The following is a 20781-nucleotide window of genomic DNA, read 5'->3' on the forward strand; positions in this document are numbered from 1 at the left end:
TGCTGGCATCTGTTTTCATGCACATGAAGATCACTACTGCTCAATAGAATATTGACCTGCCCTTCTATTGCCTTCTCAGTCAGTACTTCCTTTTCAGCTATAGAAAGGAAAATGACACCTATATGTTTTCTCAAATCAATTCTTGGTCTTCTCAGAGACACAGTACTGAAATTAAAATCAGTCTTTTAGGTAGTTTTCTATAGCATTGGTTATTTAGGCACATGCTTTGACAGCCTTACAGGACAGATACTGCCAGTCAAGGGATCAGCCCAGAGCAGTCATTCACACTGGCCTCATTTATCCATGGCAAGTGACTGGCACAATATGAACAGATTCAAACTGCCTTGGTTCCACCTCAGGATACATCCCCTTAATACAGTCATCCCTTGCTTTCTGTGCAACAGAGCTGCCAGGATTTTTTTAACATTTTAAAGCAAACCAGAAAAGACATGTTTTCTGAGTAGTCATCTGCTCCCACACCTTAACCTTGTCTTTTGCAAGTTCTTAGGGTTCTCCACAACACCACTATGATGTAAATGCAGTAAAAACTTATAAAGAACTGGAATATCTACTGAATCAGCAGTGAAATGACAAGGTTTGGTTCTGTAAAGACTGGAAACACCAACTAGTACGCTGGGATATACTGCTACGTAATGGTATCCTCCCTCCTTGACAACTACTGACCCAGCTATACAGCCTGCTCTATAGCACCTGGATATCTCTCAGATTCCAGCTAACAAGGGGAAAATATGAAAACATTTTTTAAAAAGCTACAGAGCTATATTTGGCTCTTGATTAAAGATCATCCTTTGCCCTGTGTAACCCCAGCAAGGCAATTGTACCTTCTGCAAAAAAGTACCACTGCACAACACCAACTCTGCCACCCAAAAGTACTGTCAACACCACACAGAGGAAATCTGAACTACTGGGAGGAGGCCAGGGGCAGTATAATAAGGAAAGTGTGGGAGAAGGAACCAGCCACAACAAACAAAACCAGCTGGAACAATCAAACTCCCATCCCAGTTTAACAGAGTACAGATTAAAATGCCTCTTGGATGGTTTTTTAAGCTATATAAAAAAAAAAAAAAATCAAAGTATATTTAGGCACTGGATACATGTCAAAAAATGTGTGTATTCATAAATAAACTAAATAAACTGAAAAAGTTCTAAACAAAGAACACATGATGAAGAAACAAGTCTGTGGTTTGCAAAATGTGAGAGCAGATTCATCAGAGCATCCCTATCAGGGAAATGATTAGTTCATCTACTATAACATAATAATCAGCTACCAGTGGACTGTCAGTCTCACCTCTTCTGCATCACTCAACTGCTCACACAGAAGAGGACAAGGAATATGTGGAAACCATCCATGAAGCTTTAACATTTGTTTCTTGTACCTGCACTATTGGAAAAGCTCTACTGCACTTTGTATTTTATGAGGTAACTAATAAAATAACATTCCCAACTTAACTATCAAGTATTTCATTATGGGGTTAAGTATCAGGTGTCCCTTTTTTGCATACTGATCACAGCCTGCACCCCAGCACTAACAAAACCAGCCCAGTAGGGAGCCCTGCTGCAAAAACTCTCTGAGTCCCTGGGGATTTCCTAGCATCTGGACAGATAAGCACAGACTCCCATAAATACTAAATCTGTTCCAGATGTTTTCTTCTCACTCCCCCATATCCAATCTCCTGTGGAGCTGCACCCGCAGAGAGCTATAAATACAATAATATATTAAGGACAGGAAGTGCTGATGATGTGCTTTCTTCCCTTTCAAGAACTAAATTTTCAAACCCAATAACTGCTTTTGACTATCAACGTAGGATGCCTCAAAAGAAACAGGTCTGTGGCTACTCAAAATTTCACAGAGCCATTGATGTCAACAACCAGACATTCACGAGTTAAAATGTATTGAGAATACTTTGTCCTCTAGGCCTTGTACCTGTATTTGTCTTGCTTTTGGGGCATTTTTTGGAATGGAAGGTGCTGCTGTATGATAGGTCAGTAAGAATTTTGGTTTGGAACTAACAAACCTTTCTACCAGATAACTTTGCAATAAGCTTTTTTTTATAGTGGAAATTTAGCAGCGCTGTATGTTTACAAACTAGCTGAAGCTTTTCATTCTTGTGTTCCTAAAAAAACTGAAATAAGAAACATGCTTTAATTGTGAGTCTAAGCAACAGCAGACTCTATGCTTGTTATGTTCAACCATAACAGTCAACCATAATATTTCAGTAGGAAAGAGAATCTTTTTTATTTGAATACTTCACTTCTTATTAAAGGCCCTCTTAACATACCTTACAAACTGTTGTAAATGTCAGAGAAAGCATCCACAACTCCCTGTGTAGATGTAAAATGACACTGCAAGGTTTATAACAGTCTGTACCAACCCTGCTAATTGACAAAGAAATACCACCACATGAAAAGAAAAAGTACAGAAATATTCCTTCAGGGGAAGCATTCATCTGGAACAAATTTTTTGTTTATGGGTGCTTATGCACAGTAGAGACAAAGCCACTGAAAAATATGGGTTTGTGTAAGGATCATTGACTGAAATCACATTGCAACAGAAGACCTGTGGTTGAATTTCATGCTGATTCCACCCCATGAGATTGCAGTGAGAGCGGTATTTCACATTCAGACACAATGGCCAGAATTTTTAATAAGGGACCATTAACTCTGGATGCCTTTACACTTGGTGAACATCCACTCTCTGAGAAAACAGGCCTCTATGTTGTCTCATGTTGGACAACTTGCAAAAAAAAAATTGGCTACAGTTTTGTTATGTTTTGGATAAATTCTCCATCAAATATTCTCCCTCTTGACAACTTTACTGAGATCCACACAGAACAAAGTCCTAAGTTTTTTACATCTTCCAGGTGAAATAAAATGCTGGGTTAAGACTAACTTTTAGCAAATGTGCAAGCATTTATACCCTTGTTAGATAAGTCATAGAAAACTCTAGGCAATGCCTGCCTGATAATAAAGTGTCACCATTAATCTGTGCCAAGTGCATTCAGAAACAGGTGGGACATAGTGCCTGGGAAACACGACCCATTGCTAGAACTGTTGGTACCTTTCAGCAGGTACACACAGGACCATCTGACTTCTCTTCATTGCATGGTGGAAGAAGAGGGTAAAATAACTACTGGGAGCAGTAGTTTTTATTTTTATTTTTATTTTTCTCCTCCCTGACTGCAGCTGCTGGTTCCTTAAGTTGTTTTCCTCTGAAAAGCTCTTCCTGCAGCTGTCGAGGCCAGGCAAACAGGAGACCTGTCCTGTAAAGGCTGCACCTCTTTTCATGTTATCATGTAAAGCAGGTGGTAATGAACTTCAAAATCAGGTAAAGAAGAAGTACTAGGAACAGCTAGAGGTTCAGTTTCTGGCAATCCTTAGTGGCCTATGTTTGTAGCAGAGGAAGCTTAGTGAGCACTAGGCTGTGTTATGCAAAAACACTGATGAACAAGTAACACAGGCTATCACCAATAACCAGGCATTACTCTCCAACACTTAGTCCAGGGCACTCTCAACCATGTTAATGCAATTCAGCTGACAGTTCACAAGATTGTAAATTCATCTGTGAAAATGCAAATAAGATGATCTCTGTTTCTTAAGACAGGTTTTTCTGCCTCTCTTTAGCATGTAGAGATGCTAGCAGTGAGTCACTAAGAAATTGCGTTGCATCTAAGCAGCTCACTAAGCGCAACAAGCTTTAGTTCTCCTTTAATTAAATGCATCAGCTAGAGAACGGACTTCACTTGCCAATACTGGGCAAAGTAACAATCACAAAATGAAATGGAAAGTCAGCTTTTTACCCCTCCCAAGCCATAAAACAGACAGCTAAGAACTTGAGATGAAAGCACAAACTAAGTGAACCACAACAGCCAGTGCACAGTGTTTTCCATGTGAGGGACTATGATTTCCACGTGGGTGTAGAGACACTAGTTTTCTGTGCAGGCAGTCTGCAGACAGAGCAGTAGTGCATAGAGAAAAGCTGCATGTATCATGCAATTTGGGTTTAAAACAACATAATTTCAGTTTAAATGGGTATCTTAAATTACAGGATCTACTAAGGAAAAAAAAATCCCACACAATCTGAATTAACATTTCAGGCCATCTGAGCTATCATCAATTATACAAAAGTGCAAACAGCCAGCGAGGTTATAGGGCTGTTGTCTTGCCTGTAATTTGGTTGCCACTTTGTAGTAATGTTCTGTGATTTAGCTAAAAAAGAAACCTGTAACTTTTTTATTTCTAGAGAGAAAACAAACTTTAGAAGCTTAAAATATCTGAATCAGCCTTTCAGAGATGGAAGGACACTCAGCAGTCAGCTGTCTCACAGAAGTTGCAGTCTACTCACCTTTCCTTGACTTGGTCACTGCTAGCTGGTGTGTAGCTGAAACGTGAGGTAGATCCCCCTCTGTACTCTGGATCTATCAGGAAGAGGAGATGAATATTTTGTCAGGCCAACTGGAATATGCTCCTGTGCTTAAGAGTGCCTAAGCTATACACACTGCACATGCAGGAGGAGGTTTTGTTGGGTTTTCCTCCAATTCAACAGCCTGTACTGATGGAAGAAGCAAATCGTAATCTCCTTGAACCAACTTAATCAGGCATTCAGTAATGCTCCTGGAGGAGAACAGGAATCCTTGGGCAGCACCTCCCACCCACAGCACAGGACTCCCCTCTGGTTACACACAGCATGCACAAAGACCTGGAAATCACATCCTGTGACAACACAGAGTTCTCAGTTCCTCTTTGCCAGAACACTAAAACTACCGTGTGAAAACACCTCTGACAACCTCTACACTACCATCTTTTTCCAGTCAGAACTCTTGGCCCTTCATGTGAATATAAAGAACAAGTACAATACATTTAGAAAAATGACACAAGGACTGTCATCTGCTGCCCTACCAACTATATCCTACAAGCCACCAGTCCTCCAGCAGAAGGACCCAGACCCTGCCAGAATCTACTCCAGACCTCCCCACGCCACTACTCGTGGAAATACTTCTTATGTCTTCCCATACAGAAGAGGAAGATAACATATTCAGATCCATGCACATTTCAACTGGGAAGCTTTAAACTACATAAAAATGAATCTTTTTACTCAATAACTTTGTGAAACACAGTATTATTAAGAAAGCAGTTCTCAGGCAAATGTTCAAACAATGAAAAGAATATGCCTAAGATCCCAACAGGGAGGCCTTTGTTTCGTTCAAAACCAAGAACACATTCTCTCTTTTGTGTGATCCAGAAAAAATCCTAACGGATCACGTGCAAGTCTACATGCATAACCCCGCAATCCAATTATCCACAACTCTTCCCTCTAATGGGCTGCCAACCCAGTTTCGAAATTATCATGCAATGAATTTATCTCCATTTTTTATCAACTTATCATTAATTTTATCAAATTATCAAAAAACAAAGGTACTGATGTTGATAAGCCAAAATTAGTATTTGGCTAAGGAAGAGGTTCTATCTGCATTGGTATCGTGTATAGCAGCTACAAGGGTGCATTTTCTCAGTTACAAGGGTTTTGAGGAGTACTCGTCCTGAACTTTCCACCATTAATAAGCGAGCAGCATTACTTTTGCATTATAAATCTAGCAGCTTCTGTTCCTTTAGGAAATGAAGGCTGTACCAAAGGGGTAAATCCTTATTTTATCCAAATGCAGGGGAGCATAGAAGGGGCTCACAACTTAAAGATTAGGAAAAATTTATTTATTTTTTTTTAAATGAGAAACAGCAAGTAATTTTACAGACACTTTAATAAAACTGGAAGCTCCAGGAAAGGTGTCTTGATTCTCTCAAACCTCCTAGTTTCTTATGGCTAAATGTGCAGCCTTCCAACAGCTAAGCCTCTTCTCATTTAAATATTGTCCACCTCCTGTCCTTGGCTGGGAGACAGTGTTCCAACCATGTCCACAGCACGGTGCAGCTCCTCAAGCAAACAGAAGCTCCTTCCCCATCCCCTCAGCCAATATTCATGCTGGTAAATGACCTTCAGGACTGTCACTGGCCACCTCAGGAGTGGGTGTTTGGGGGAAATCCTGCCCTGACTCACTCCCACACTAGCTATCTTCACAGCCACAGACTTCCGAAGGGCATGCAAACCTCCAAGGCATTCGTAAGCATGGAAAGAACTTCCTTGATATATCTGTCATCTTTCTTATGCATAAGAATGCACTCCAAGCCAAGCTAGGAAAAGAGGGGGAGGAGTTATTGTCACTGTTTCTAATACAGTTTATTGTTCATTACAACCTGCTTAGAGACACACAAAAATAAAATCACACTGCCAGGAATTGTTCTGAAATGTCTTCAACAAAGTGAATCCCTCCCTCCCAGGGATCTGTAGGCAGTTGATAAGTATATACTATATTGCATCAACAAAAAATTCACCACAATCCCATCCCACATCATATGCTGTCTTGTCCAAACAGCTGTGTTTATGCCTGGCATCACTGCACGAAATGTGTCAACCAAAACTTCGCAAACACATCACATTTGCACAGAATTAAGCAAGTCTTTACAGTCCAACTTACTCTGAAGGAAAAATCCACTCCTCTTTTTAATATACACACATACACACATATATGGATATATATAAAATACATTAATTGTTTCAGTTTTGCCCCAGGGTACCACAAATATATTTCTCTGCTGAAATATGTGGCAAAATGCATTGCTACTCAGTCCCCTCCAATTGTGCCAACATAAACACTTTTGTAGCTACACAACGAGCTGTATCAAGAAAATTATCTGGCTGAAAACTAAGCCAGGAAAAAGAAATAAATCAGAAATACACTGGGTTTCTTTTTCCCTCCTCAACTGAACCAGTCCTTTGTTCTGGTTCAGTAGATGGCCACACAACATGTGGGTGAGGACACACTGGAATAAACAAGTGGCAGGAACCACAAGAGGATTGATTACCTTTTTTTTGCCTAAAGAGTGCCCTCAGCTACAATAGTTGATCTAGAAGAGCTTGTCATGACACTATGACACTAGACACAGTATCTACTAAATCATCACTTCATCATTCGCTGTAAAACGCTGGGGCTTTTCTATTCACTTGCTTTCTTCATTTCACCAATGAAATCACAATAGCCTTCATTTTATACATCTATTTCACATAGAAAAAGAACTTAACTACTGAACTTTTAACAGTCACACCAAAATGTGTCCACAAAAGCATCTACTCATTTAAGAATTTTGAGACAGTTCTTACAATTCAAGCTGCAAGTCTATACAAAAATTGCATTTTTGAATTTGTAGGCTGCATGTTTACTAGCCTAATAAACAAATCACTCACAGGAACCGGGGAATTAAAAATCCTTTGGGACAATTATCAATATAAAAATGGATATCTGCATTTATGAAGATATTAAAAGACAGCACAGAATTTGTAGCTGAGCCATCACCGAAAGTCATGTCACAATGACTTTCAACATGCTAATTTCCAGAGAACAAATAAATCTGCTTACAGTAGAAGGTTATCAAAACCAAAAGTTGTACAAGATGAGCACCTCATGCTGCATGAAAGCCCCTCTTCTGTTTCATGCAGCAAAACTCTTGCTTTATTCACAAATTTATTTTTAATCAACATCAATTAATAAACTGAATTTACTTTTAGGCAACAAAAGTAATGACTTCTAGTTAACAATTTAAATAAAATAAAAATTAAACCCCCAAGGTTTTAGTACATACAAAGCCTAAGCTACATCTACTTACACAGAGAAAACTTCCTAAGAGTTATGCCAGTGATTGCAATTACCTGAATTTGATTTAAAAAAAGAGAATGAGAACTTTCCCTCTGACTCTTTGGAATAACAGCAGCAGCAGCAGCAAGTTCATTTCACTAAGAGGATCAATTAGAGCAGCCTGCAACTGCTGAGAAAGTGCAACACTCGGAGAATTTAAAGTATTCCTGAAGAAAACACTGTCAACTGCACAAGAGGGAACATTCCTCTGCTGGCAGACAGCGAGTTATGTAAACTGTATGCACAAAGAAAGAAAGTCATGTATCTTCACTCACCTCTTCCATCTCAAAGGAGTCCTTCTGCTGCAGCATTAGGTTCGTTATGGACGGGTTTGCGAGGGGAGCGCAGGGGTCTCTACCTGGTGATGCTGTGGACAGTCTCTGTGTCAGGACACTGCTGTCGGATGTACTGGAACTGCTGCTGAGGCCCGGCGAGTCCAAAAGACTGGGTTCTTCACAGGGTCTATCCTGGGCACCTGCCAACCTGCCACCCTGCCCATCTGCTGGAGGCACAGTACCCTCTTGTGCATCATCAGTCACAGCAGGGGGGTGTGCAGGTCTGTCTGTGTTCGCAGCCTTTGTCTGACTGCTGCCTATCTCCTCCTTTACAGTAGCCAAAAAAGAGGGACAGTCTTTCTTTTTAGGATATTTTGGCAATTTAGATTCATTTTTCACATCATTTTCCTCACTCTCTACTTCAGCTGGACTTTTCCCTTTTTCAACAGGCGAAGGACTTAAGGAGCTGCTGCCATCAGCTTGCTGTGTGCCACACAGATTGAGTTTTGACAAGGTCTTCATTAACCGACTGGCTGTATTGCTGCGATTCAGAGGGGGAGGGCTGGATGCCTCTTTGCTGGAAGACACTGAATTCATACTACCAATTTTCTGCAAAGGAGTCCCAGAGACTTGAGAATACAAAGAAGAAAAAGCATTGGCCACAGTAGTAAGCACTTCAATCTGACGAAAACGACCTGCACAGGAACGAAACACAAGGCATATCTGAAGAGGCAGTTTTGATCATAACCTCTGTCCAGCCCCACAAACCTCCTCCTACTTTTACCAAGGGCCCCTAAGGCTGAATGAACACTGCCTTGGCCTGTAACATGAAAGTGATACTGTACTATGGAGAAAAAGAAACACCTTTGCAAGAATCTTTACTAAATGCACAAGAACAGCATGCAAAGTTCTCCCAAAGTATGTAAGTGGCATATGTGTGTGAATGCAAGTTATTTACAAAATGCTAGAAAGAGTTACTCGCATTGCTCTCTCCATCTGCAACTACAAAAGGACAGCTATGCCCTCATTGCAGCAACACTCATTACAGATCCAACAAAGCTCCTGTCCAAGTCAATAGAAATACTGCCCCAGATTTCAACAATGACAAAAATAGGTCGCTGCCACCCAGAAAAAAAATCCCACCCACAGACTGAAGAACACCAGAAACAGAGGGATATTGCTATTTGTTTCAGTGCTCTAAAGCTGCAACAGAGGACAAGATTAGAGTAAGAGATGAGAATGATACAAACCAGAAGGCAGCATACCTTACAGGATGCCTTGTATTTCTCTCCCCCACTACAAACCCCTCCACTCACCCCAAGGAGTACCACCCTGGTGGTCACCTCTTGCCTATTTAAGACAAAGCAAGAGTTTTATTATGAATTCTGAATGGAATTTGGCCTTTAGGCTGTAACTGAGTTTTGCCAGAATATTAGATACACACCTCTTTTGGGGTTGTTTACATAGTTAATAAACTCATAAACATACTTACTTGTTAAAGCAAAACTTGGATTTTCCACTTCCATGCGCTGTATTTGGGCATTCAAGAACACTTTGATATCTATCCCTCTGGCAAATGATGACGAATTAAAAAATCTCGCTGGAATTTTTGAAGCAATATCTGGTTCATCTCTTCCAAACCCAAGGTTATAGAGCACTTCTTCAGGATCTTCCTCATAAAGCTCCAGTAATTCAGAAACGCTAGACAAATGAAAGATGTTTACCATCTACCTGCCTCCTTTAAAACCCTTCTATCCAGCTGCTAACTCAGCCCAGTAGCCAGTTTGGTTTATTGAACTTTTGACTCCTACAGCTCAGCCTATTTTTGGAAATAATTGTGGAGATCTCTGCATCTAAAGTTTTGGTACTCATGACGAGAGCCATTGGCCCAGACACATCACAGATCGAATACTGTGATTTCTAAAATCGGTTCTATTCTGCAGAGCTCAAATTTTAAAATGCCATTAAAATTTCATGCATTTTTAATGTTTAGGTCCATTTGTTAGCATTTACTGAAAACCACAACTAAAAAAAATTAGAAGTTTTTCAAGCAACCAAATGAAAATTCCCTTCTCTTATGTGCAACAATGCACATAAAACAAGCCAAGTCCCTTTAACTGAGAAACAGACCTTCAAAGCATAGCACTGTTTTACCTTGAAACAGTTGCGCTGCTTTTTCCAGAGCCGGTAGAGTTCATACTTCTCCCCTTCTGATGGAACTGCAGCCTCTTGTCCTTTGCCAGTACACCATTGCTGTCAACACAAACAGAGAGGACCCCTGCGATAAACCCCTTATGTTCAGGGACTTGATTCTCTGCCTTGCTGGGGAGCTGACCCTCCAGCACTGCTGAATTTCTCTTTTCCCTTTCAGTGTTATCTGGTTTATATTAGCCATGTCATTTATTGAAATACAGAAACAAAAGCAAACCCTGGGCCACCTCAGTAAAAATGTACATAGACGGTATGAATTTAAAGGCAAATGCGAGCGAGAAAACAAACCCCGATCTGCCCTTGCTGCCCCACCCTCCCTGTTCCCACCCTCCTCCAGTAAGGAAGCCCAGCCTCAAGTGAGCTGTCCTTGCCCTGCCTTTTCCTGCCTTCCCTGGGGTGCTGCCTCCTCCAGCAGGACCACCCCTCCATGCAAGGCCACCCTCTCCACACCTCGGGTACCCGGCTCGCCCCAGCTGCCACCCGCCTGCAGCAGCGCAGGACTGCGACCTGCCCGGACCTGGCTGGGGAAGCTGAAGAGGCTCCATGTGGGGGGAAATGAAGCAAGACAAGCTCCAGCCCACACTGCTGGCCAGTCTCCTTCCCAATCCCAAACTATTTCTTCCCTGCATCTGGAGAAGCTGCCTGAGCATTAGGTGGTATCCTGGGTTCAAACATACTTTTACTGCTGATCTCCCTGGGGAACAAACTATTCCCCCTGAGAACAGCAACCAAGAAACCAAAGGCAGCAGAGGATTCCCCTAAGAGTGTGTATTTACTTATGGAGCCCAGCTCAGGAGCAGAGAGGATGCTGCCCACAGGGACTGTGCAGTATTCACTGAAGTCTCAGTGGCATTTTAGTTTTAGCACATTTTATTTAGAAGCTCTAACGATCTCTCCTCTCTCAAAGTCCTTTTCCCCCACTCCCAAAAGACATCTGCTGTGACAGGCAAAACTAATTTTCCCTTGAAATTTCTGAAACCGTGAGTAATCAGTGAGGCAAAGAAGGTTAATCGTGCTAAGTTACTAAGATTTGTCATTTCTCTGTTTTCCTCCTGGTACTCCAAAATATATGTCAGGTCTGCTGAAAGAATGAAAATCTGAATGTTTTTTCTGCACCTCCTAATGACTGTCTCTGTGTTATCTGGATCTTTTCCTTTCCTTTCTTGTAAACAGACATGAGCAGAAGAGCTTTAGCTCCGTGGTAGCCCCCATGACTTCTACTGCCCATTCTCCCTCCTGCCTTTCAGTATAAAAATATTCCTCTGAAGTAAACAAACACAAAAAAGATGTTTACCATGTTTCTGTTTGGGTATCACTCCGTAGATGATTAGCTGTAGAGAAAGAAGAAGAAGAAGTTACATCCAGACCTCTTCGTAACTACACTTCCCACAATCAGTATGAAGAAGCAGACAGTGAGCATATTTACCAGCAATACTGCATAAATCAGATTTTACTTTTTCCATATAAATGTGATTGTCAAGGGTTTCTAGTATACGGCTGATATAAAGATGATCTAGTTTAATCAAGCTCTGTTTAAAATTAAATCTCACATGGACACATGTTTACATACTGTCATTAATCTTATTACTCAAAATTTAAATTGTGATAAGCTGGTAATTGTTATATAAACCATTTATTGCTTTGCAACTGAAGACATGATTACCAGCTGCAGGGCTGTTCCCGGGTGGGAAGGGGAGGAGGACAAGCAGGAATGCAAGGATTGCTCCAGTAGAGAAAGCAAAGAATATAAGAAAGGCAGCTGGCCCCATGGCCAGGTGCTGAGACTGTATTTGTTCATCTTTTCATCAGCACAGTGGGGCAGAGCCCTGGCTGCCTGAGCTGTGCAATACATGGACAAGAGCTCAGTGAAGCCCTTGGTGCTGATGGGGCCAGCAGACATGCTCAGAGTTGAGAGGGCTTGGGAGGGAGGCTGTCTGCCAGGTACCAAGCACCTGGTCAGGCTGACAGGGAACTCAGCACTTTCTGCAGCTGGATCACATGGGAACATCCCAGGCAGCATTATTCTTTCAGAACTGAACCTCAGAATTAAATTATGGTTTCTCCAAAGAGGCAACTCAGCATGAACAACTTGCTGCAGGAGACAGGCAAGGAGCACGTGTCTGTTACAGCAGCCCTCAGAATCAGCTATGAAAAGAGTGAAGTGATGGCACACACACAGCCAGGAAAACCCTGCATCTCGACCCACTGTGCCAGCACAGTAAAGTCAGCAATCGACAGTAAAACGTGGAAACCTCACAGCTTCTCTTGGTTTCAGAGGCATCACAAAGAAATGTATGCAAAGGAATGTATGCAAAACACAGATCCCACATCTCTTCTTTTTAATACTCTTGCCTATAATATGAAGGTAAGCCTATCTGTAAGGATTATCCAGTGACTAAGTTGAACAGCAAAACCATAGGTTTTACCAGCTCAGCAGTGGGCTGGGGTTACAGGTCCCTGCCCAATGCCCTCTGTACCATTCACACAGGGCTCTGGCTTGTATCTGGACTCAGGCAGTCAGGGCTGCACAAGGGCAGGCCATTCACAGCAGCCTCAAAGGGGCTGTCTGTCTGGCAGGGCACGCAGCACTGCTCCAAGCAGCTCTGTTGTCCCTTGTTCTTGGATGGGAAGCGAAGCCCAGCAGAAACACCCGCATCCTTACCCAGAAAAATCAACCAGCAATTCTAGTACTGGGGCCTTTTCATCTGAACAAGCTATATCATGCTCAAAACCCATAAAAAACAGAAGTCCTTGGAAATTATAAAGAGAAAAGTTGAAAAGAAAAAAGTGACATGATGTTCCGAAATGCACAGATTCTTGTATTCTTGGTCATATGCTCAGAGCCTTGGATTATCATTACAAAGAAACTTTTCCTACGAAATCTTTGTACTGCAGGCAATGTAACAAGCGGAAAAGACTGTCAACAGGAAAATTTAATCCTATTTAATCTATTGCAGTAGGACACTCATTTACTGCTTTTCTATCATTATCAGATCAAGATCATTACCAGATAAACTTTTTTCCCTAGAAGTCTTAAATCTTTAAAAATTAAAGATACTTCCTTCCTCCAGGCCTTCTCCCACTGCTTTGACACTACTGGCAAGACTAATTTGGAAGGAAAGGGCTTTCTACTACACCAGCTCTAGCACTTAGCAAAAACAGTAATTCAAGAACATTAAAAGCTAAACTGGGAGAGTAGTTTTGTCAGATAACCCCAGGACCTGGTTTGTGAGACATTTTTTTGCTATTTTACTACAAGATGCTGCTGTTAGAACAGAATCCACAGTGCATTTGTTAGTTTGTTTACAGCTACCTCTAAGCTATGATCAACAGAAGGCTAGAAGTCTTTTTTACAAAGTCCATGGGGAACAGCCACATCTCCTTCCCCTTAAAAAAGGGAAGAGAAAGAAAAGGCAAGCAGCTAGCAACAGAAGAGGCTGATCCAAAATACTTACTCAGCTTTAGCGCCTTTCACTTTTAAAAGCACTTAGCCCTTAATGGGTTTGCCTCTTGGCTGACAGAATTTCATTCCTCCTTTCAAAAGCTTGCACATGCCACTCCCAAGGGATTCAGTGGAACTGGGACATGCATGGCTGCCAAGAGTAACCCATGGACAAGAAGAGCAAGTAGGAGAAATGATTTTCTCACAGCCTTGGTAAGTGCTCCAGGCTGTCCTCTCGTTGTGGGTATGAAAATGAGAGGGCAGAAGCAAATTCAGGGCTGCCTCTGACCTTTGGGTCAGAGACCCAGAGTGTTTAACTCTAGCAGTAGTCTAAATAACTTCAAAAAGCAAATCTTCCTGCATTTTTTGTATGCTTCATCCTGATTTTCTAGCCAATGGCATTCTTCAAAATAAAAATCAGATGACTGAATATAATTATTTTTTTGCTAGAAAAGGAGTCATAATCTGCCACACCCACCTTCGGCTCCCAAGGATAAGTCATCTTCAAAACTTCCTCCATTTCTCACCAGCATGCCTGAAAACATACAGTTAGCAGATCAACAACTACAGTGCTCTGATGTTTCCTTCCAGCAGCATATCTAAAGATATTAGCAAGACACTTCATTTGATACAAGAAATAACCAGACTTTATTTACAATCCCTGCATTACTCATGCAGTTAAAATGCATTAAGAAGCAAGAAGTTACATTTCAGAACATAGCAAAACTATTTTGAAAGAGAACAACTGCAACACTGCTTTAGTTTTGTGCTCAGAAACACCCCCTCATCAATGTGCGAGCAAATTAACTGCAAGTGGGAACCTGGAGGTACCACTCAGCACATCTGCGCCTTCTGCCGCTGCATTATCTACCCTCCAGACATCTTACCAGGGGAATCCAGAGCCTGAGTCCAGCTGGGGCATTCCCCTCTCACCTCCCTGTACCAGATTAGAAGCTGAAGTGAAGACTCCAGGCACAGCAAGTAATTCTTCTTCACCCTGTCACTACCTGCACATTCCCACTGTACTTTGAACTTTAGTATTCGGACCTGCTCGGATAGTAAAATTTTCAGGTGTGGCAACCACAGTTATTAGAGGCAGAGACTACCTAATGCTCATGAGCTGTGAGACAAAATCACCTCCCTGTTTTGCATATTTGGGGTTTTTTTAGACCTTCCTAAGATCTCCAGAAAGACTTATTCAGGTTCTTTCCTCCCTTCTCCAGTTTCTCGGGCACAAGTGCTCCGCTGTGAGAATAACTCCGCAATGCTGACCCAGCTGTGGTTTGTACTGCTACTAAAGAGACGAGGTCTCACATGAATGTCCTCGAAAACAGTTTCCAGCAAAAGAGATTTCAGTAGGTAAAGCCCTTCCTTACCCTTCAACAGAGGATTGCTTTGCTCATCCAGGGAGGCTCCCAGAGGCGTTCTGAAACCACAGAAGAGATTAACACTACTTAAGAAACTTGCTGCTTCATGTCCTTCTTTACAGCATGTAACAAGCTTGTGATAGCAGCAGTTGTCCCTCCCTCCCTCCTTCCCTCCCTCCACCCCCAGAAAGCACAAACATTTGACGACTGGCAGTAACTTCCTAAACAATCCCCAGCCCTCTAAACAAATACACCTTGCAGAGAAAAACAACAAAACATAATAACTGCAAAGCTCAAACAGCTTCAGGGCGGCAGCCCCTGCTGAGGAAAATCATGGACTTCTCAGCAAAACACTCAGAAAAAACAAGCTTGAGTTTTTGAAAGGATTAATTCAATCTCATTTATGCAGCAAAAACTGTTGCCATTTTTCTAGACCTTTAAAACTTCTTGGAGAGAGGGGTGAAAACTTGTATCTGGTGATCAGGAAGAATCAAGATAAAAATCTTGACAGCTATGTTAGCTGTCACTTGCCAGTTCTGATACTTTATAGACTCTTCACACTAGTTCTCTTTCGGATGATCCCTCCTATTGCTGTTGCCTGAAAGGCAGGGGATTTGCCGAACCTCATGGTGCTCGAAAGGAGCAGCAGAAGCCTCACAAATGACAAGTCCATTCCCACTCTCGGTTCACACTGTATTTGTTAACACTAGCTAGATGTTTCCACATTTTGTCTCTCAGACATGTTTAACCAAAGCCTTGTCACTTCTAAGTAGCACAGCATTAACTTTCAAAGCTCAAAACAAATTCAGAAATACAATACTCATAAAGAAGGGGAAAGCAGATGATTTATGTACCTACATTATGTATGTTTCATTTGGATTTTTAATTAGACAAACACATAAACCTGCCCAAAAACCTGAAAGTAAACAGCGCTCTGATACAGTATTTATTTTGGTGCCATGGCCAAATTAAGCAAGGGAAGTTTGCATCTGCTTTCTAACAGACCTTACACTTTACAACCTTATTTTTCTTTCCTCTCTGACAAGAGCTCATTCTCTCCAGATGCAGCCTGCTGATATGGAGCAAGCTCACTTCAACACGCCTTTTGCAAAGCACAGCAAAGTCCCACCACGGTGGGACTCCAAGGCAAACAGCCAGAGCATCCAGGTGCATAAGCATATTTCAGGTGACAGGACAGACTCTGCGGAGGCTCAGATCTGTATTTCCATGTGTCTGTCCAGTCAGAGTCTGAAAAATCTTAGGCTATATTGTCTAAACCTGTCACGCTACAAGAAGCCGTATGTTCTGAGGTAATAACTATGCTAGTTGTTTACTCCCTGGCTCTGATGGGTGCACTCCCAACCTTCTCCCTCTCCTTCCCTGGTGGCTACTCCCATGCCTCTATGTTTTTGATGTAGAAACTTGCTGGCATTGACTTTGACAGCCAAGGTCAGTGCTGCACACAGTGACTGGCAGAAAGCAGTAAAAGTATCCACCAAAGCTGGCATTTTCCTTTATAAATTAAGTCTGTCACCACTACAGCACATTAGCAGCTACCACAAAAGCATCCTTGTCAACCACCCCTTGCTGCCCTGCCTGCACTGCTGCACACAGTTGCCATACACTCCCTGCCTTTGAAAACTTGCTCTTAAGAACTAGACAAAAAAATGAGTTTAAACACTGGACAAGTACCACACAAAAATCCTTTCAGACAACAGCATGGATAGCTCTGACTCTCTGCACCAGTGAGGCCCACAGTTCTGTCTCAGAGCAGCCCTGTGCACTTGGGAATGTTTGGGCTGGGGGGTCCTTCCACTTGCTGTGCCCTCAGGATGGGTTCTCCCTGCCATACGCAGCCTCAAGGCTTCCTCTCATCCCAGAGCTTTGTTTGTTCAGCTACCAGTTGTGCTCGGGTGGTCTTTCGGAATAGGACAAGGGTTTTGCACTGTGCTGTGGAAGTGTTTAAACCTCAGCTTTTAAAACCTTAACTGGGCAGAAGCCATGTTTATTTTAAACTTGAGGCAAAAAATCTCTTCTTTCTGAGGCATTTCAAGAACTCACTTCCTGCACATCTACAGGAGATGGCTCCTAGATACCTCCCACATCCCCTGTATTACTGGCAGAGTTTAAACATATTCAATCAAAATAATACACGTCATCATAAGAGTTGACAAAAATTTCTTTTTATCTATCAGTGTAATACAAACACTTGTGTTTCAACTTTTATGAGCTTTCTTATTACTTCAGAATGCCTTTTCAAAGTACTAGGGAGAGAGCAAAAGAGGCCTTTCTCGAAGACATGCGATTCCCAAAATGTGAATGATCCAGAGACTGAGTAACATCTGACATTTTTTATGCCCCCATAATTCTTATCACAGTATGATAAATACTCACTTTTTTTCTTTTGGGGTTTGCTATTAGTTGTTTCTTTACAAAAACCCTAAACAGCAAAACCCTTGTCTACCAAGGTACATAACATGGGATATTAGGAACCCTCCTCTCCTCCAAAGCAGATGTGAAACAGAGATGCCAAGTAATAAGAGCCCCAAACCACTAACATAAGTATCAAAGGACAGCTAGTAATTCTTTTTATCCATATTAGAACACTATTGATGCTTTTAGAAACAAACAAAGGAATACATCTTATAAGCAGATCTATTTATGCAGTGGGTTGATATTAAGGTTTTTTGTGCTGCTGCCAACTCAAACCAGAAAATAAGATTTTAAAAGTGCCAATTTTCTTCTAATTCTACAAACACACACAGAAACTCAGACAAAAAGTGAAAGACTGCTTTTAGAAAACATGTAACAAAGAAAGTATTGTATTTCAGTGACTGAAACTTCATATGTAGTAATGGCTACATGGTAACTTGTTATGGAGCTAGCTTGTAAGAATAAGGTTGTGCCATGAACCAGAAACAGAAGTTCGGTTTGTGTATGCCCACACTTTGTAGCAATCAAAGCTCAACAGCAAAACCAGTATTATTAAACAAGTAATAAGTTTTAGGGAGGACAACCTAGAAATTGTAAATTGCACAACTGTTTCTTTTAACACTGTAGTATCTGCAGGGCTATTCTGTCCTCTGTTAATGCTGTCCTCTTTTCCTATGTACATGCTATCAAGAGACAATCAGTTCAAGATTTCTATACATACAATCACTTGTAACACTGCAAAGTGAATTATCACTTTACTACACATGCTAGCAACTGCTTGCACATATATTAGGCACAAAATAAATAACTCCTGTCTGAACAGCATTGTTTAGGAAATCTTTTTTTTTTTTTTTTTTTCAATTTATCTGAAGAGAACACAAGATTCCTCTGAAAAGATTTACAGTAGTAAATAGCTGTACTTTAAAAAACTTCTGCAGAAGGAGCACAACAGGTTTCACAAACATGCATTACCTAAATTTGTGTTTCTGTATTAGCAGAACAGTAAACTTGTGCTTCATTTGTTATTTGTAAAACAAGACTCCTGTATTTTGGGAATCAACCGCCAGAGATGCAAACACGTTCCCCAGAAATGTGCGGTGCCAGTTTTAACAATAGGTAGTTACCAAAGCATGGGTATGCAACTGCAAGCTTTGTGTTATTACTCAAGACTTCTGGCCATCTATTAGATGTTCATGTTGTCAGTTTGCAGTGTTGTGCTATTCCTTAAATTCTGTATGGAAACAGTAAAGACCACAGGGCCAGGGAAGGTTCTAGACAGAAATCCTGCAGATTTAGACAGAGTGGCACTGCAGCATTAGGAAGAATATCTCCCCCAAGGGCCTCTTCCCCCTCCAGTCCTTACATTTTTTGCTCTCCTGGCTCAAAAAATACTTCTAAGAAAGCACGGAATTCATAATACTGATTTTTAAGGACATAGTTTGGCAGACCAACGGGACATCAGATTTGAGGTAAAGTCAGAAAAATCTTCTCCCATTCTGGCATTTTGGAAGGATAGTCTGTCAGGTCTGAACATTACATTTTAGGGATTAGTACGATTTCAAGCCTGTAGCTGCCAACACCCTATCCAAGGCACAGCCTGAAGAAAACTATGGAGGATCCTATAGCTATAAAACAACCCACACTTCACAGAGTAGGCTCAGTCAGCTGCTTACTGGATCAAGAGATCACAGAGGCACAGCCTAATCTCAGTGGTAAATTCTCACCTTAACATAGCAGCTCTTAAAAGCAGAAAGAAACCAGAAATATCAAATAGCAGAGGTCTTGAAATGTCATTGTTAGCTACTGGAAAGCTAATTGTTAGCTTCTCCCCATCAACTCTGCCTCCAAGGGTTGTTAGGACTGAATGGACAAAAAGACAGGACAAAAGCAGCTGCTACTGATGTAGCATTTGTGCTTCTATGTGACTGAGGATGAAGAAAAAGTAATGCCATCAGCCTGTTCCAAACACCAAATATTAGTTTGCAACAGTAATAGAAAGACAGAATATATGTACCCTACCTCAAATTAAGGATAGAGGACATTAAGAAAGTCAGATAAATCAGGTTAGTCTAAACTGTGCCATCACTCCTGCGGCCATGCGGACTCGCGGCGCTGCTCCCGGCGCGGGCGGCCGGAGGCGCAGCCCGCGCAGCGCCGAGGGGCGGCCGTGCCAGCGCCGGTGCCCGCTCCGCTCCCCGCTCCGCGGCCATGCCCGGCCCCGCTGCCGCAGCGACCCGCCGGCGGGAGCACCCACCTGCAGTCCTTCAGCCATATCGCGATCTTCTCGTTGGGAACGCTGTGACAGCCTGAGGGGCAGCGCAGGAGAGAGAAGCCGACAGTCAGTAACAGCGAGGCCGCCCCGCCGGCCCGTGGGGGTCCCGGTGGCCCGCGGGCTGCCGCCCCCCGGCACTGACCTGCTCCTGCGGCCAGCGGCAGCTCTCCGCCGGCAAGATCCTCCTCCTCCTCTTCCTCCTCTTCTTCCTCCTCCTCCTCCTCCTCGCCGCGGGCCAGCGCCGCTGCCGAGAAATCCTCCGCTTCCGACGCCTGCCAGGAGTCGCGGCTCTTGGCCCAGGCCTTCCTCTTCTGGGTCGCCCCTTGCCACTCCTCCGCCGCCGGGGGCTGCTCCATCGGGGCGGCGGCGCCGGCGGGGACTTCACGCCGGGTGAGAGCCGGAGAGAGCCAGCCTGCCGGGCGAGCGGAGATGTGCCGTCCGTCCGGCTGTCCGTCCGCCCGTCCGGGGGCCGCGGGGCCGCCGGGGGGCGCGGGGCCGCCGTCCGCGCAGCCCCCGGGAACGCGGCCGTCCCGCCCCGCCCCGCGCTCACACCCCGGCCCGCCCCCAGACCCGGCCCCCGCCGCCCCCCGGCCGCCCCCGGACGGGCGCTCCGGGCCCCGCAGGTGTCAGCCCCGGCCCGCCGGTGTCCGGGAGCAGCGGGCGGGCAGAGCCCGGCCGGCCCGGCTGCCCGCGGTACTCACATGTCGCGCCGCGGCGAGGCGGCGGCGGAGGCTGCGCCCGCCCGGGCTGCGGGCGGCGGCGGCGGCTCTGACTTCCTCATACCGCTGCGGGATGAGAAAACTCGGCAGCCACGTGACGGCGGCGGGGCCGGCGGCAGAGCGGGGCCTCCGCCGGGGCCGGGCCGCCGTCGCGGGGCAGGGATGCGGGGCAGGGATGCGGGGCAGGGATGCGGGGGTCGGGCCCGCTGGCGCCGGGGCAGCGCGGCCCCTCGGGCCTGGCCAGGCTCGGAAGGGCCGCCCGTGGCCTGGGCCCGTAAAGGATGTTTCCAAACTAAAAA

At 43.6% G+C, this 20781-nt stretch overlaps 1 protein-coding gene across 2 annotated transcripts in view; it reads right to left on the bottom strand.

Moving 5' to 3' along the window:
• The window catches only part of ITPRID2 (ITPR interacting domain containing 2), a 39919-nt gene extending 19408 nt beyond the window's left edge, over positions 1–20511 (bottom strand). The window contains exons 1-10 of one of the 2 annotated variants that reach the window (XM_032114150.1): positions 20465–20511; positions 19906–20175; positions 19746–19797; positions 15068–15117; positions 14170–14226; positions 11544–11580; positions 10193–10291; positions 9531–9739; positions 8039–8733; positions 4364–4436 (exon numbers count right to left, since the gene is read on the bottom strand). In XM_032114150.1, coding sequence (XP_031970041.1) covers positions 4364–4436; positions 8039–8733; positions 9531–9739; positions 10193–10291; positions 11544–11580; positions 14170–14226; positions 15068–15117; positions 19746–19797; positions 19906–20119 — 1486 coding nt within the window. In that variant the 5' untranslated portion in view covers positions 20120–20175; positions 20465–20511. Of the gene's footprint in view, positions 1–4363; positions 4437–8038; positions 8734–9530; positions 9740–10192; positions 10292–11543; positions 11581–14169; positions 14227–15067; positions 15118–19745; positions 19798–19905; positions 20242–20464 lie in introns of those variants that run through there. The other variant, XM_032114151.1, reaches the window with a different exon arrangement.
• Between the last annotated feature and the right edge of the window lie 270 nt (positions 20512–20781).

The sequence above is a fragment of the Corvus moneduloides genome, chromosome 7 (genome assembly GCF_009650955.1).
Source record: "Corvus moneduloides isolate bCorMon1 chromosome 7, bCorMon1.pri, whole genome shotgun sequence".
Classification (NCBI taxonomy): domain Eukaryota; kingdom Metazoa; phylum Chordata; class Aves; order Passeriformes; family Corvidae; genus Corvus; species Corvus moneduloides.